The following is a 16,775-nucleotide window of genomic DNA, read 5'->3' as shown; positions in this document are numbered from 1 at the left end:
ACTGTCCTATGTTTACTATGAGAGGTTAACTGTCCTATGTTTACTATGAGAGGTTAACTGTTGTGTTAACTACGAGAGGTTAACTGTTGTGTTAACTATGAGAGGTTAACTGTCCTATGTTAACTGTGAGAGGTTAACTGTCCTATATTAACTATGAGAGGTTAACTATTGTGTTAACTATGAGAGGTTAACTGTTCTATGTTAACTATGAGAGGTTAACTATTGTGTTAACTATGAGAGGTTAACTGTCCTATGTTAACTGTGAGAGGTTAACTGTCCTATATTAACTATGAGAGGTTAACTGTCCTATATTAACTATGAGAGGTTAACTATTGTGTTAACTATGAGAGGTTAAATGTCCTATGTTAACTGTGAGAGGTTAACTGTCCTATGTTAACTATGAGAGGTTAACTGTCCTATGTTAACTATGAGAGGTTAACTGTCCTATATTAACTATGAGAGGTTAACTATTGTGTTAACTATGAGAGGTTAACTGTCCTATGTTAACTATGAGAGGTTAACTGTCCTATGTTAACTGTGAGAGGTTAACTGTCCCATATTAATTATGAGAGGTTAACTGTCCTATATTAACTATGAGAGGTTAACTGTTGTGTTAACTATGAGAGGTTAACTGTCCTATGTTAACTGTGAGAGGTTTAAATTCCACATCCTTCAATCAGAAGTCACAGGGGTGAGAGCTCATGTCTAACCCAAAAGTTGGAGACCACCATAAAGCAAGTGCCCCGCACCCCTGCATCCAGTTACTAAGAGTCATGTTCAAATCGCTGTCTCCATTCTCGGCTTTCTGTTATTAGAGCAGGCTTAGCTTCGACGATGGAAATAAACAGCTTCCGGTTAATGATGTGTATAAAACACATGTATTTATCTCCTCTCCCTCCTAAAATCACTTTAAAATGACATTAAACAGAGATAAGCTAGTAAGGACTATTTGAGGATGGACATGCTCTGGGAACCCATGTTTTTAAAGTACATTTTCATTACATGTTTAATTAAATTACAGTTAAACACATTAAACATTCAAATTAGAAGACGGAAGCTAGGGATACTGTCTCTCTTCACCTCTTCACTGCCTGTGAGGCCTCCAGTTACCTCCTCTAAAGGATCGAAGGAACGCTGACACTTAAGAAATGTTGGTGACGTTCCTTCTATAGGCATATAGCAATGGTCGGCAAACTCACTAGTCAACAGAGCCAAATATCAACAGTACAACGATTGAAGTCTCTTTTGAGAGCCAAATTTTTTAAACTTAAGCTATATAGGTAGTTTGCTTCTTCTTTGTAGCCATGTCAAACAGGGCACCTAAAAAAATGTTTCATTTTATAATAATAAAGCCACCAACACAAAATAATTACAATTCTTAAATTGATGACAAAAAAACCTGTAGGATTTGCAGCTGTTTGGAAAAATACAGGTAACTTTATGCTTCGAGTAGGTACTTTTGTTACCCGCGCGCGATTTGCGGACGCGACTAGCACTAACCACTGCACAGTGAGACTGCCGACTGACTGGCTCACTCAACTCGTGCATGAATCACGCGTGCCTCCCCAGCAGTGCATGTCCTGCAGCCTGCTTGCGCTGCGTCTCCCGTCGCCCGAGGGACGGACACCCCCCACTTCTTCTAATGCCACTTCTTCAAAATAGACTCGCCCAGGCCGATAACCGACTTATGCGCATGGGCCACGAAGTTTCAATCGCACTGTACGTGTGCGCCCGCACGTGGTATTTTGTGGAAGAGCCACACTCAAGGGGCCAAAGAGCCGCATGAGGCTCGCGAGCCACAGTTTGCCGACCACTGGCATATAGGAAACAGCTTTCTTATTGCATTAATTCAGGAAAAGATGTGCACCCTCTGGGGGGAAAAGCAAAAACACACAACCTTTCTTTTCTCAAGCAAGGACAACTACATCACCAGGTAGGTGTGGGTTGTTTTTCCCCTGTTCAGTTGGGTTGCCAAGAAGCACAGAGCTAATGTATAGACAAGCTCCCATTTCAGGCTCCTGAAATCTTACTCTCCCTCACCCTTTCTCTCCTCACAAATGTCTCTGATAGGCCCTATCTTTATATTATACAGGTTGGATCTACATGGATAATATTAAACCCTCTTGGAAGAATGCACAGTATATACTGTACACACACACACACACACACACACACACACACAGCAAACATGGTTGCTAGGTAACTTGCCAAGGTCTTAGAGGAAAGTAACGTTCCCTCACCTCTAAGATTTCATTGCAAATGCCTTCGCTTAGCATCCAATGACCTTATCAACCTATCTCAAAATCACCGGCTGCTCTCTACCATCTGGTACCTGTGCTCCATCAACATCCATCAGGACCAAGGCTCAGCCACCTGTCCCCAGGGTCCCCTTTGTCCCCGGCAGGCACAGACTTGTGCTCCATACTTCTCTGCACTCTCAGCGTCCCAGGAAAGATTGAGCACAGAGGAGGTGCAACACATCTTAGGCAGATGAATTCCTAGTTCAACAATTACGGTTTGGAAGAAGCCTTTGGGCCAAGCAATGGGAAATGACAATGGGGACGCACAGGTGACTAAGGCCCAGTCTCTGCTCACCAGGTGTTCCCAGTGTGACTGGGACCAGACAGGAAAGCAGGTAAGTCAACAGAGCAGTGGGGCTACCACAGGGAGAAGCACAAGGGGGGGGGGGCACCAAGTGACCCCAGAGAAGGGATTCCTGGCTCACTTCGGAGGAACTTGGCCTGACTAGGGGCTAAGAACCAGGGCAGCTAGCCAGAGGTCCCATCTGCAAGAGGTGTCAAAATTTCACGGAATGACTTAGAATTTAAGGCCAAATGTAAATGCATCTCTCCTTTGCCAGAGGGTCTTGAAGGTAGAAATAAAAAATACAAAGCAAAATAAGACAATAAAAAGTCCTGCTTTGCATACCCTAACCCTACTCAGTAATTACTGAGCCAATATTTAAATAGTATCCCCTTGAAAGGAGGAGGTATTATATTACCCAGCCCAGGGCAATTGCACCTCCCACCCCTGCACCCCTCAGCCCTGCACCCCTGCGGGGCTCAGAGAAGTCTTGCTGGGGAAGGTGACACAGCTGTCCAAGGTAAAGAGACACACAAATGGTGAGGGCACAGAGAAGAGAGGAGAGGCCGAGGGAGAAAGGGAGAAAGGTTATCCAAACACCAGAAGCTGAGGCCGGGAGGCCTCATTCAGGAGGAGGAATGGCCAGAAAGCTGCTGGGAAGGCCGGACTGGGAACAACCTCCCTAGCCCTGTTAACTAAGGAACTCCGCTTAGCAACATGTTTTTTAATGCTGACAGTATCACAGATGTCTCCATTTCCACCTCCTACCACCGCCCTCCTTTGCCCCACTCCACCCCATCCCCATCCCACCCCAGGCCTTCATCAGAGAGCACCTACTATGCGTCAGGTCACCAGCAAAGATGTGGGGCACTACAATACTAGCCACATGACCCTGGGCACAAGCCCTAACCTTGATGGAGTTTCATTAAATGTAAAGGACCTGCACGCTTCACAACCATCCTCATAGCGAGGTCGATATGATGAAAACTGTAGAGCTGAGGAAAGTGAAAGTCAGGGGTCTGAGAGATGCAGAGGTGGAGAGCTAGGACCAGAACCCAACCTGTCGGCCCCCCTTGACCACGGCCCTGTGCTGTGGGTAGCTGCGACCTCAAAATCCACAGGTGCCGTCGCGGCGTGGTTACTGCTGTTATTTGCAACAGAAGGACACCTCCCCCGAAGTGCACAGGGGGAAAATAACAATGATCGAACACGACTGATTCTGTAGTCAGCCTCGGTTCGGAGCCCATGCATAATTTACTCCACTAGCTCTGCAGTCACTTAAGCGCGGGAGAGCCTGCTATAAATTCAGGTCTGCATACAGTAATTTATTTCTTATTTATTTTACTGACACATATCCAGGCCTCAGGTGAGCTCCCCCAACCCCTGCCGCAAGGCACCTGCAGCTCAGGTGGCACGGGGGCCGAGAGGGCGGCCCTGAAAATAAGCCCCACGATGAAAACCGGACCCCACAGATTAGAACCAGGCAAGGAAATTAATTTTCTCTTGAACCGAGATGAAACGCAGACCCACTCCTCCACCCCCTTTTCCATAACACGCGAGGCTGAAAAGGTCGTTCTGTGCCTTTATCCTCCATTGCTGTCTAGTGATGCACTGAGCGTGCCTCAGTGACTAACATTCTCACTGACCACGGGATCATTTTTCTGAGTCACAGAATGTCAAAAGGTGAGGAGGTTTTCTAATATGCAGACCTCATCAGAAAGGGAGCAACGAGAGGGAAAAAGGCTTTCACTTTCTTGAGTGATTGCTGAGGACCAACCAGCATGCTAGATGCTATGTCTGACGGGGTAGCAACCACCGAGTCCTCAATGTAGGCATTGTTGTCCAAATGCCTCATTTCATAGGTGGTCAAACTGTGGCCCAGAGAGGGAAAGTGACTTGTCTCAGGCCACTCAGCAAGTCGGTAGGCGTGTGCCCCTTCTTTCCGTCTCAGACTAAATTAAAAACTCCCTGAATTCTTAGATTTTGTCAGCATGGCTCCCTTTCCGTTTCCCCGTGCCCAGTTAACCATCCCTATAGACAAGGGCACTAGGGCAGGGAGAGGCCAAGCCCTGCCCCTGGCACTGCTACCTTCCTGCAGACAATCATTGGAACCTGGGCCAAGCCCATATTCTTAACACCACACCTGCTGATTTCTTAGTGCCGCCCCCATGGTGCCTGCACTTGTCTCCTAACTGTACTACCAGGCTTGCAGGGGGATGCAGAAGGGGCAGGAGGCTTCTGCACAAACTAATTCTGACCCTAGGATGCAGGCTGCCCATGGATCACATTTATTGTAATTATTAAGTAACTAGAGGCCCGGTGCACGAAATTCGTGCACGTGTGTGTGTGTGTGTGTGTGTGTGTGTGTGTGTGTGTCCCTTAGCCTGGCCTGTGCCCTCTTGCAGTCCGAGAGCTATGGGACATCCTTGATGCTGCTGCAGAGGCGGGAGAGGCTCCCTCCACTGCCTCTGCACTCGCCAGCCATGAGCCCGGCTCAGGGCTTCTGGCTAAGCAGCGCTCCCCCTGTGGGAGTGCACTGACCACCAGGGGGCAGCTCCTGTATTGAGCGTCTGCCCCCTGGTGGTCAGTGTGCGTCATAGCAACCAGTTGTTCTGCTGTTCAGTTGATTTGTATATTGGCCTTTTATTATATAGGATTATTTATGCTTCCTCCTAATAAATTGAAGGCTGAGCACAGAGTAGGTGCAACAAATCTTAGGTAGGTGAATTCCTAGTTCAACAATTACAGTTTGGAAGTGCAGAGGTTATGTACACTCTTGCCTTCTACCTCTTGGGCTGCAAGAGCAGAGGCAGGTGGCCGGGCCCGGCCTGGCCAAGCTGTCTTTCCAAGCCTTGGCTCCATATCCCCTGCCCCTGGGAAGGGAGTGGCTGGGCCTGGGCAACACTCACCCGCAGAACATGAAGATGGTGCTGGAGGTGGCATCGTAGGGCAGAGGCAGGGCCTGCTGCAGGCACAGCTGCTCGCAGCCGCCATTGAAGCCGTCAGAGCAGTCGATGCCTTTGGAGTGGTCGTAGCAGCCGGAGCCGTCCTTCATGGGCCGCAGCTCCTCGGGACACTGCCCAGAGAGAGAGTGAGAGGGAGTTATGGCTGAGGCGGCGGCGGGTCCCATCACACCCTTTCCTCCCACCTTCTGAAAAGGTACATGAAGTTCCCTTTGGCCAACGACAGCTGTGTGGCCTTGGTCAAGTCCCTGCACCTCTCTGAACCTCGGTGTGCCCACCTGTACAATGGGACTTTTGCCAGTATCTGCCTCGTAGAATTGTGAGAATGAAGAGAGATAATGTCCCCAAAGTGCTTAGCGTGGGGTGGCTCATGGGCTAACCACACGGCAAATGTTAGCTGCTGTGGGCATTGACATTGCTGGGAACATCATCATCATTGTGCTTATTGTAATTGTGAAATTAGGTCTGCTGCTATAAAGGTCATTTAGAGAGGCAGCCGGATGCAATTTAAAGAGCTTCTACCCAGCATGAGTTTCCATTCAAGCTCACCCCTTCTCCCTGTGTGATCCAGGCCAAGATACTCACCCTCTCTGAGCCTTAACTTCCTCATCTGTTAAATGGGCTGAAGGTGGATCACGAAGATGTATACTTTACTTCAAAATTTGGCACCACCTTGGTACTCATAAAATGTGAGTTCTCTTCCTTCCTGCCTTAAATCTGCCACTTCTCCACCATTGTGCTCGGAACCTTAAAGGAGATGCCTGCATACTCCCATCAGGAGGCCTTCTAACCAACTTGCTGGTCTCCAGCCTCCCCTCCTCACACCGCCCTCTGAATGGCCATTGGAGTGATATTTCTAAATAGCATCACTCTCCAGCTTAAATAAAAGAATGATTTTTAAGTGCCCACAGTAACCTGAATCTTCCTTAAACCAACAGTCCAGGTCTTCCATCCAGCCACTTGCACGTTCCTCCACATCGCCCAACGGGTGCCCTCTGGACCCCAACAAACCTCAACGATCCAACCCTGAGTGGCTCAGACAAATGCTCTTGTTGGTGGGCCTGGCACCTGCAAAGTGCTCTGTGAACGCAAGATCTTGTGCTGTAGGGACAACTGGCTATTTCACTTAGTTCTCCGCCCTTTGAGGAGGCTGAGCGCATCTCCACTCCAGCAGCCGGAGGAGCCCTTGCAACTCTCCTGTGTGCGGGAGAGACGGCGAGGCACTAAGTTTTCATTTCAGTCATCCTGCTGGCATTTCCTGTCCACAAAGATGAACCCGCAGGGCCCAGCCCTCCCCATCCATCACTGAACACAGCTGATTAAAACGCCTCCCCTCCCCAGTGTACTCCCCGCTCCCAACCAGCTCCCTGGTGCCTTCACTCTGAACAGCATCAATAACAACACACACACACACACACACACACACACACACACACTCACATTAATTTACAAAAACCACAGCAGCAAAAAAAAGGTCAACTCTCCTGGAAATTAAATTTTGCTTAAGAAGGATTCATAATTACAGATGCAGGACGGAGTTCTTCGAGACATTTGAGACTGGCGCCAGGAAGGACGACGGAGAAAGTAGGTTATAAATGGCCTTTGTCAAACTGCAGAAAGGTTATAAGACTGGCCACATTTTGTGCTTAAGAAGAAAAATCAATTTTCCATGTGAGCAAAGTGCTGTACATATTAATACGAGCTCAGAGGAAGCCTCTGCTTGTCTGGGAACACTTGCTGGTAGACATGAGGGCACCTGGTCAAGGGGTCATTTAGAGCCATTGGCTGGTCATGGGGCTGGGGCTGTCTGTCTGTCTGTCTGCAGACACTCAGGGATGTAATTTGGATGGAATTACTGACCTTCTCACCAGGTGACAAGAGATATCTGGGGCAGGATATTATAGTTCTCATTCCCCGCCTACACCCTACCACTTTTGTCTTTTCAAAAAGAATGTTCTATAAGCCAGACATATTCTAAACACTTTACCCATTTTTACTTAGTTAATCTTTCTAGCAAACCTGTGAGGTAGTGTGGTGCTCCCAAAGGTATGTCCCTGTCCTACCCCCTGGGAACTGTGAATGTTACTTCTATGGAACAGTTTTTGCAGGTGTGATATAATTAAGGCCCGTGAGATGAGGAGGTCACCCTGGATTAGCCAGGTAGGTCTGAAGGCCATCACCAATGTCCTTATGAGAGAGGCACAGAGAGATCACACATACAGAGGAGAGACCACGTGGAGGCAGAGCAGAGATCGGACTGATGTGGCCACAAGCCAGCAAATGCTGCAGCCACCAGAAGCCAGAAGAGACAAGTATTCTCTCCTAGAGCATTTGGAGGGCAGACACCCTGCTGACAGCTTGATCTCAGACTTCCAGACCCCCCGACCTGTGAGAGAACACATTTCTGTTGTCTTACACCACCCAATTCATGGTACTTTGGTGCAGCAGTCCTAGCCAAATGCAATGCTTTTTGTTTTAAGCTTCTTGATTTTGGGGGTCATTTGTTACGCAGCAGTAGATAACTAATACAGTGAGCTAAACGTGTCACCTGCTTAGCCAAGTGCTCAGCAAGTGGTAGCTGCTGTTTTGAAAGAATTTATAAATCTAGTTTAAGAGATAAGAAATACACATAGCTGTCAGACAAAGAACTAGTTATAGAAGAAGCATAAAGGAGTAAAAAGTGAAAACTCTGCTGAAATGAATGGCCAGGGAATATTGGGGTAGGGAGGCCTTGGCCAGGGAAGTCTTGGAGGGCAGAGATGCCACTGGAGCAGAAGGGAGATGCCCTAGGATGCTAGAAAGAAAAAGTTCAGAGCCCTTGCCCAGCCATCACGATGCACTTTCCTTGTGACTTTGGAGCCTCAGTTTCTCTCTTTACATGGGGGGAGACAGCTTGCAGACAAGACTATGCAGACTGAAAGCAGGTCTAAGTTTCATATAGGCTTTAGGACACTGAGCACCCAGGCCTCAGCTCCCTCAACATGGGGACATCAGAGCCTCTCTTGGAGGCATTTCTGGAAACTAGGAAAAAAAACACCTAACAGGCACTCAAGAAATGAATACAATGGGTGGATGTTTAATTCTTAGAAAGCTGCCAAACTTTTCTGGGGTGGCTGTACTATTTTTTTTAAATATATTTTTATTGATTTCAGAGAGGAAGGGAGAGGGAGAGATAGAAACATCAATGATGAGAGAGAATCATTGATCAGCTGCCTCCTGCCTGCCCTCTAGAGGGGATTGAGCCCACATGTGCCCTGACTGGGAATCAAACTGTGACCTCCTGGTTCATGGGTTGATGCCCAACCACTGAGCCACACTGCCCAGGCATGGTTGTACTATGCTAAATCCCCACCAGCAATGCATAAGTTTTCCCCACATACTCATTAGTATCTGATGCTGTCAATATTTTTTATCTTAGCCTCCCGACAGGTGAATAGCAGTACCTCACTGTGGTTTTAATATGCATTTCCCCAATGCTGAATGATGCTGAACATCCTTTGTGTTTATTTTCAGTCTGTATCTCTGCAGTGCGATGTCTCTTGCCCGTTTTCTAATTAGATTGCTTGAGGTTTTTTTACTGCTAAGTTTTGAAAGTTCTTTATATTTTCCAGACACTAGACTTCTGTTAGACGTGTGGTTTGCAAATATTCTCTCCCCGACTCCGTGACTTGTCTTGTCTTCAAATGAGCTTTCACGGAGCAAATGTTTTTAATTTTGATAAAAATCCAAGTTATCATTTTCTCTTTTATGGATCATACGTTGGAATCTAAGGACTTTTGGCCAAGCCCCAATCCCGAAGATTTTCTCATGTGCACGCGTGTGTGTATGTGGATGCGTGTTCTAGAAATATCAATAGCATTTTGTCTCATGGTTGATTCGGTGATGCATTTCAAGTTCATTTCTGCATGAGGTGTGAGGATTACATTGAGGTTTGACATTTTGCCTATGCAAGTGTACTTGAGCCTGGCTGGGTTTCTCAGTGGTTAGAGCATCCCCCTCGGACTGAAGGGTTGTGGGTTCGATTCCTGGTCAAGGGCACATTCCTCAGCTGTGGGTTCCACCCCTGGCCCCAGTCGGGGCATCTGCGGGAGGCAGCCAACCAATGTGTCCCTCTCACGTGGACTCATTCTCCCCCTACCCCTCTCTTTCTTTCACTCTGTCTGAAAAATCAGTGGAAAAAATATACTTGGGTGAGGATTTTTTTTAAAAAGATAGTGTACCTATCACCACCCTTTTCTAAAAAAGGCCCCCCGAACCCCCATTAAGTTGCTTTCACACCTCTGTAAAAGAAACACACTGAGCTCACCTTCCTGGCTCCCTTCTGGGTTCTGTGTGCTCTTCCACGGATCTGTCTCTGTTCTCCCACCAACCCCACAGTCTGGGTTAGTGTAGCTATTTCAGGCTAGAAACAGAGTCGACTGAGTCCTTCCATTTTATTCTTTTTCAAAATAAGTCTCGCCCACTGTAGCTCCTTTGCCTTTCCACATACGTTTCAGAAAAAACTAGTCTGTATCTATTTAAAGAATCACGCTGAGGTTCTGACAGAGATTACATTAAACCTTCATGTCGATGCGGAGGGGACGGAGATTTCTCCTAGAATGGTGATGTCGAAGGAGGGTCTGTCTTGTTAGGCTGCCTTTCCTGGCACTTGGGCTGAAGAGAGCAGGCCTTTGGAGTTGTCATCTCTTTTTGTTTTGTTTGTTCTGGTCTTTGCCAACTGTGTTTCTGTTGCTGGTTCCTTCCACTCCAAATTTGGGACATGAGGGGAAGAAAGAAATTCCAAAGCCCTGAGCACTATATCTTCCTTTGGGTCCCCAAATCCCTAGCTGGCCTGCCTCCTTTTCTCCACTTCCCACAGCCCTATGTTTGTTTCATATGTAACCTACAGGCTTTTTAGTTGTAGTTCATGGGAAGAATCGAGAAAGGACATTGACTCCCCCAACAGCCTGTTTTTACACAGCCCCAGAGCTCAGAATGTATTCTTACTAAAAAAAACAACAAAACAAAACAAAACAAAAAACACACTTTTTTTTTTTTTTTTGGCATTTCTTTAAGGAAGAATATAAGATAAAGAAATAAGACCACATGTGACTTTCAACGTCTAATATATTTACTGCAGGGTCCTTACACAGAAAAGTTGCCTTCCCAGACTTCAGCCTAGGGCAGTGGTCGGCAAACTCATTAGTCAACAGAGCCAAATACCAACAGTACAACGATTGAAATTTCTTTTGAGAGCCAAATTTTTTAAACTTAAACTATATAGGTAAGTACATAAGGGGCCAAAGAGCCCAACCACTGGGCCTAGGGGAATGCATCTTAAGTTTATTCCAAGTACAGCTGGAAGGTACTGGAGGGCTGTTGGCAGGGGAATGAGGTGATTTGATTTGCTACTTTACAGAGATTACTGGTTAGTGAATTCAATTATCTGTAAGCACTTTATTAGAATCATAAAAGAGGGCCTGGGGAGGCAGGCCCCCGGGGACCAGGAGTGGCTAAAGAAAGGGGCAGGTCTATCTGATGAGGACTCCCCTCCTTGGAGGGCTGCTCCTTTGCCTGGAGGTTCTGCAGTAAGTAGGTGGGAGAGCTGGGCTCTAACCCCCTCAGCTGGGCTCCAGGATTTCACAGTCCCCACTGGGCTCCAACCCAGACAAGGACCCACAGGGGGACCCTGGGCCTGGGTCCCTGAGCCTGAAGGCCTTGAAGACTGAGAGGGAAGGGGCATCCAGGGGATCCCCAGCTGTTCCCATCACAGGCTGCCCCCCCCCCCCAAGCCTCCTCCATCCCCTGAGCCTGTTCTCCCCCTTTCCCAGCCCAGCTTTGCATCAGGACCAAGCCATTTGTTTCTGTTTATAATTATGCATTTTAATGTTCATTAATTATGGAATGCAAATTGCTCCAAGTGCAAACTTTGTAATGAGCTGCTCTCCCATCCCGCCCCCAGGTCTAGAAGGTGGGCCAGCTGTTCTGAGCAGAAAGGAAAACAACCAACTTACAAAGCAGAAGTTTCCCTGGGGCCTGAGGCTCTCCTAGAATATCAGCTTGGAAGACCTCCGGAGGTGCTGGGGGAGAGCCCTGCCCCTCTCCCGGGCTCTGGGGAACATGGTGTGGACATTCTCTGGCACCTTGGGCCTGAGGGGCAGGGTGCGGAAAGAACTCCAGCCTTGAACCCAGCCTCTTGCAGGCTCACTCTGAGCTAGTCACTTGGTGTCTCTGGGCCTCAGTTACAACATCTGTAGACCTGATCATGAGCAAACCATCCCCAGAGTGGGAGTGGCAGGCCAATGGATGCTGGAGAGGAGAAGCCAGCTCCCATCAAGCCTTTCATGGCAACGATGAAATGCGACAAGGCAGCAAAGGTGAGGTTAGATATGAATGAAAGGCTCGGCACACTGTCAGCCACTTGGGATCCCGCAGCAGCGAGGGAAGTCAGCTACTTCCTTCCTGCGTGCCTTGCCTCTCCAAGCCTCAGTCTCCACATCTCTACACCGGAGAAAAGAAGTCCTGCCTCCCTGGGCTTGTGAGAGAACCAAACCAGATCCAAGCCCTGCCCACAATGGCAGGGCCTCAAAACATGACGATGCTGTGGTGGATGCCTTGTTACCTTCCCCCAAGTGGGAAATGCATCCAGGAGCCATGGGAGGGGACCCCACACATGCAGACGGGGAGGAAGATGGCCACAGGCAAGTTTTGCTCTTCCCAGCAATGTTCAGGTAGGACCAGCACCATCCTGTTCGCTTTGCAGATGAGGAAACTAAAGCCCCGAGAGGCCAAGTGAATTGCCCGAGGCCACACAGGAAAGGGGAGTCTCCTGTGTCTACCTTAAAGGGTCCCCGACTGCCACCAGGTGCTCTCTCTCTCCTTTGATGCACATGGAGGTAGCGGGCTAGGATGTCTCGGTGGTTTGGACTGGTTCCAGGACTCTACAAACTTCCGGGGAAGGTCACTGGTGGGTAAGAGGGGACTTAGAAAGGTTGCTGGCAGTGATCTCCCATACACAGATCAGAGATATCAGCCTGGGAAGAGAAGGAAGAGAAGGAAGTGAAATGGATATTTCTTGAGCACCTACTATGTGCTGAACGTTTTTCCATATGCTGTTTCTTCAATCCCTACAACAAAACTCAGGGGCACCTCTAAGCTGCACCCATTTCACAAGCAAATTTACTGAGGAGCACACAGCTAAGTAAGGGCTGCTGAGCCCTTTGGTACGCACCATCTCTTGGACTGGAGGCTGGGATGGCCTGGCTCTCCTTGTCCCAGGAGGCGTCGGATGTACTTGCTGGAGTGGGGGTGAGTGGAGGCCCAGGCCCCGCCCTCTCCCTCCTCAGCCTCAATCTGTCACCAAGGCCACCATCACCTGGCTGTCACAGCCGGCATTGATTTGGACGGCCAGAGCATCGAGAGCCCCTTATTACTAGGAGTTTTAATCAACTCATGCCAATTCAGCTGCCACTCAATGTGTGCTGAGCTGTGATGCCGACAGGGAGGAAGGGGTGGGCATGCAAAAAAGGATTAAGGGATCAATATCCCTGGTAATGGAGGGCTGAAGCCCTGGGCACCACCAGGGGATCTGGGGCCTCCTGGAGAAAGCAGAGCCTGTCCCCAGCCCCAAGGGGAGCTCCCGGACACATAGCCCAAGCCTCCCTGCCTCACCTGGCCCTCCACCTGGCTTTGGAAATGGCCCCGCACACACCCAGCAGTGCCTGCTGCATGCAAGGTCCTTGGTCCCTGCTCTGCCCTCGGCCGGGCCTGCCCTGATCTTCTGGGAGATTCCTATGTATCTATCATTTACAGCTCAGAGAGCCCCCATGCAGGTCCTTCCTGACCCGAGCAGAGGGATGCTAAGGAGACAGAAAGAAACGAAGTCGAATCCAGACAGTGCTACTGCCTAGCTGTGTGACTCCGGGCAGGTCACCACACCTTCCTGACCTTGGTTTCCCCATTTAAAAACGGACTTGATAATGAAGAGCTGCCTCCTGGGGTGGCTGGGAGCACAAGACAAAGGACCCTCCTGCGGAAGCCCCTACTTCCTTTCGATGCCCAGAGTTGGCAGGCATCATTTTCCCTTCTCTCCCTTGTTCATGACTCTCCCAGCAGGCAGGCCGGGTTCTGGTTCACAGTGCGTCTTCCTGTGAATCTCTGGGCCTTTGAGGGGAGTGCCACACACACAGTGTCCTCCCCTCAGTACCAGCCCAGTGCCCAGCACAGGGCAGGGAGTCACCTGGGGTGGCCCTTGGGGTCAGGCGGGCCCGGCTTGAGTCTGACCTGGCTTTGCCCCTTACTAGCTGTGCAATGTTAGCCCGTCACTTCATTAACCTCAGAGCCTCAATTCTCTCAATACAAAATGAGCCTAATTATACCTACTCAGACTTGCTATGGGGGAAAAAAATCAGACATTTGATGATGTCCCTGGCATAGCGCCTGGTGCATGGGAAGCTGTCCACTGTTATAAAAATTTAGCTCTTGTGATTACTATCACTCAGTATTTGCTGCACAGTGAATATTTTTGGAATGTAATAAGATGTCTGGTTGCATGGCTTAGTTCTGGCCTGAGTTCCAGTGAAATACCAACAAGCTATCCCCCCCTCCTGCCAGCCGTCTGGGCTGCATCACATACTGAAGACACGAGAAAGGGAAACCCAAAGGCTCTGAGCACCTACTGTGGCCCTGTTGCCACACTAGGTGTCTTCCTCTTTCTCCTGTGGAAGGCCCACCATTCTGTGAGCTTGCCCTTGGTACCCCGATGTTTCAGAAGAGGGAGCAGCTTCGAGGCCAGAAGTGCCTTTGCTGTGTCGCTCAGCTTCCCAAGACTAGAGCCGGGTGCAAGCATGCGTGTCTGACTCCAAACCCATGCTCTACCTACCGCACCGCAGGGCACCATCCTCTGGAGATGTAGAGGAGTAGGGGTGTGCTGGTCCCTGACCTCCAGGAGAATCTAGACCAACTAAAAAAATTAGGAGGGCAACCCTGAGCGGGAGGGAAGTCATGGTTCAAGATGGCTTATGCTTACGAATAGTGCTGAAATGGCCACAGTGCTAAAACCCGTGGCTGGATTTGCTCACACGCATGATCATGGCTAGCTAGCAGGAATATGATCACCTGTCTTTCCCATTAGAGGACCCCAGGGCATTAGGAGACACCGGCTATGATCCCTGCTTTGGGCACTTCCCTTCCCGTCTCTGGCCCTCCATCTTCTCATCTGTTCAACGAGAAAGGTGCCTGCATGTCCCTGGTTCTCTGCAAGAGGCTGCAGGCACCCCAAGGGAGGTCAGGTGGGAGGTTCACATAGTAGGTGGACCCTGAGCTGGGGAGCCCTGCAGAAGGGCTGCTCTAGGGGGAGCGGCCTTAGGGCATTGCTTGCTGGTCATCCCCTCAGCCTCTTCAGATGATTGGCTATTCTCCTGTTTTCTCCTGGTGGGAGGCGCCAGGCCTCTGCCGCTCTCTCTGGAGCTCCCCAGGACATGCATGGAGAGGGCGTTCGGTTCAGCAACTGCCCACTCAAAGCCTCCTGTCTTCCAGGTCACCGAGGTGAGGAAGCCTTGAGCCCAGCCCTCCGGGGGCATTGGTTCCGAAGCAGGGGCGGGCCCGCGGAGAAACGTGCGTGTGCCCATTCTTACAGTCCTTGAGGCTGTTTGTGTGGCTCAGGTGAGCACGGAGGGCCGAGAGAAGGGAGGCCAGAGAACACTTCCCCAAGCACATCTGCCAGGAGACCTGAAGAATGGCTACTCAATAACTGTCTGGGGATGGTAATGAACAGCCTGTGTATAACTCATTAATAACAATAATAGCTCGCACTCAACAGTGCTGAGCGTGTGCCAGGCACTGCTCTAAATGTGTTGTGAATATTCACTCGGAATATCAACCGCGGCCGGATGGTGTTGGTACCACTACGCTCCTCACGTGGGGACCTTTCATTGATGGTCGGCTCGCACTGGCTGGTTCCAGTTCCCCATCCTTTGGAACTACAAAGTCCACTGGCAGCTCCGGCTGCGTCCCCACACCACACCTCCTTATGGGTCGCCCGGACTCGCCTGAGAGACGACTTCATAAGCGGGCTGGCCTGGGGAAGCATGGAGCAGCAGCCGTGGAGCATATGCTTCTGTGGGAATAGATTCATCCCGCGTGTGTTGAGTGTAATGTTGGTCGTTTCGCATATTTTATTATTTTTTTGTCGCCGACAGCAATGTAAGAGAAAGAACGAGAAGGAAAAAGGCCTACCCCTGAATGGAGACAGATGCCATATATGTTGGACGCTGAGGGTACCCAAGTCCAAGGTGAATAGAAGTGGGCGGGGCATAAAGCACCAGCTCTGACACTCACTTCCCCGCCACCCAAAGCACCCACCGTCCTGCCCCAGGGCGGGTGCTGCAAGTCTTCCTTCTTTTCTTTTCCATATACCTTCTTGTTATTGACTTTGGAGAGGATGGGAGGGAGGGAGGGAGGGAGGGAGGGAGAGGGAGAGGGAGAGAGAGAGAGAGAGAGAGAAACATCAGTGATGAGAATCACTGATCGGCTGCCTCCTGTACGCCCCCCACTGGGGACGGAGCCTGCAACCCGGCCTATGCCCTGACCTGGAGTGGAACCATGGAACCATGACCTCCTGGTTCATAGGCAATGCTCAACCCCTGAGCCACGCCGGCCGGGCTGCAAGGCTATTTGATAGCCCGCCTGGCACTCTCCTCTAGCTGCGATTTGCCGAGTACTACCGAGCGGCCAGACGCTGGGCTCCCCGGCCACCCATGTCCAGGTGCTGCCATGCAGGTGAGAAGACTGACAGGTCACTGACACATCCATGTCCTCATAAATGCAACAGGGCCCTGTGCTCCGGGAAGCCCGCCCCCAGACCAGCGCTCTCAATGCTCCCACCAAGGTTACTGGTGGCCTCCAGCTTTGGGCTCTGATCCGGTGCTGCCAATCTGGATCGGGGTGATGCGGGGCACCCCGCTGCCCATCACCATCACAGAGCGGGCGCGGCAGTACCACTGGGCTGGGGTGGATCCAAGGTCCAAAGTGACACTGAGCAGTTGCTCAAGAGACATTCGTTCTCTTTCTCTCTCTAGCCCCACTCAGGCTTTCCTCTCCCCCAGAATGAACTCGGGCTGTCACATTTTAAAATATGCCTTCGGAAAAGCCTGCAAGGTTTGGGACCAGCTGGAAAAATAAATAAATAATATGCTTGCATGGGTGTTGGTGCTTCAAAGGACCGGAATCGACACTAGAGGGGAGCAGCAG

At 49.9% G+C, this 16,775-nt stretch overlaps 1 protein-coding gene across 2 annotated transcripts in view; it reads right to left on the bottom strand.

The window, feature by feature from the left end:
- Positions 1–16,775, bottom strand: part of ASTN2 (astrotactin 2) — a gene marked incomplete at its 5' end in the record, with an annotated part of 643,478 nt that overhangs the window by 294,466 nt on the left and 332,237 nt on the right. For both annotated transcript variants that reach the window (XM_081102944.1, XM_081102945.1), the window contains one exon: positions 5,493–5,659. In XM_081102944.1, the coding sequence (XP_080959070.1) occupies positions 5,493–5,659 (167 nt within the window). The remainder of the gene's footprint in view (positions 1–5,492; positions 5,660–16,775) is intronic.

Source organism: Myotis nattereri, assembly GCF_964212035.1.
Source record: "Myotis nattereri genome assembly, chromosome: 12".
In the NCBI taxonomy this organism is placed as follows: domain Eukaryota; kingdom Metazoa; phylum Chordata; class Mammalia; order Chiroptera; family Vespertilionidae; genus Myotis; species Myotis nattereri.
This window is presented reverse-complemented; position numbering and strand designations above follow the sequence as displayed.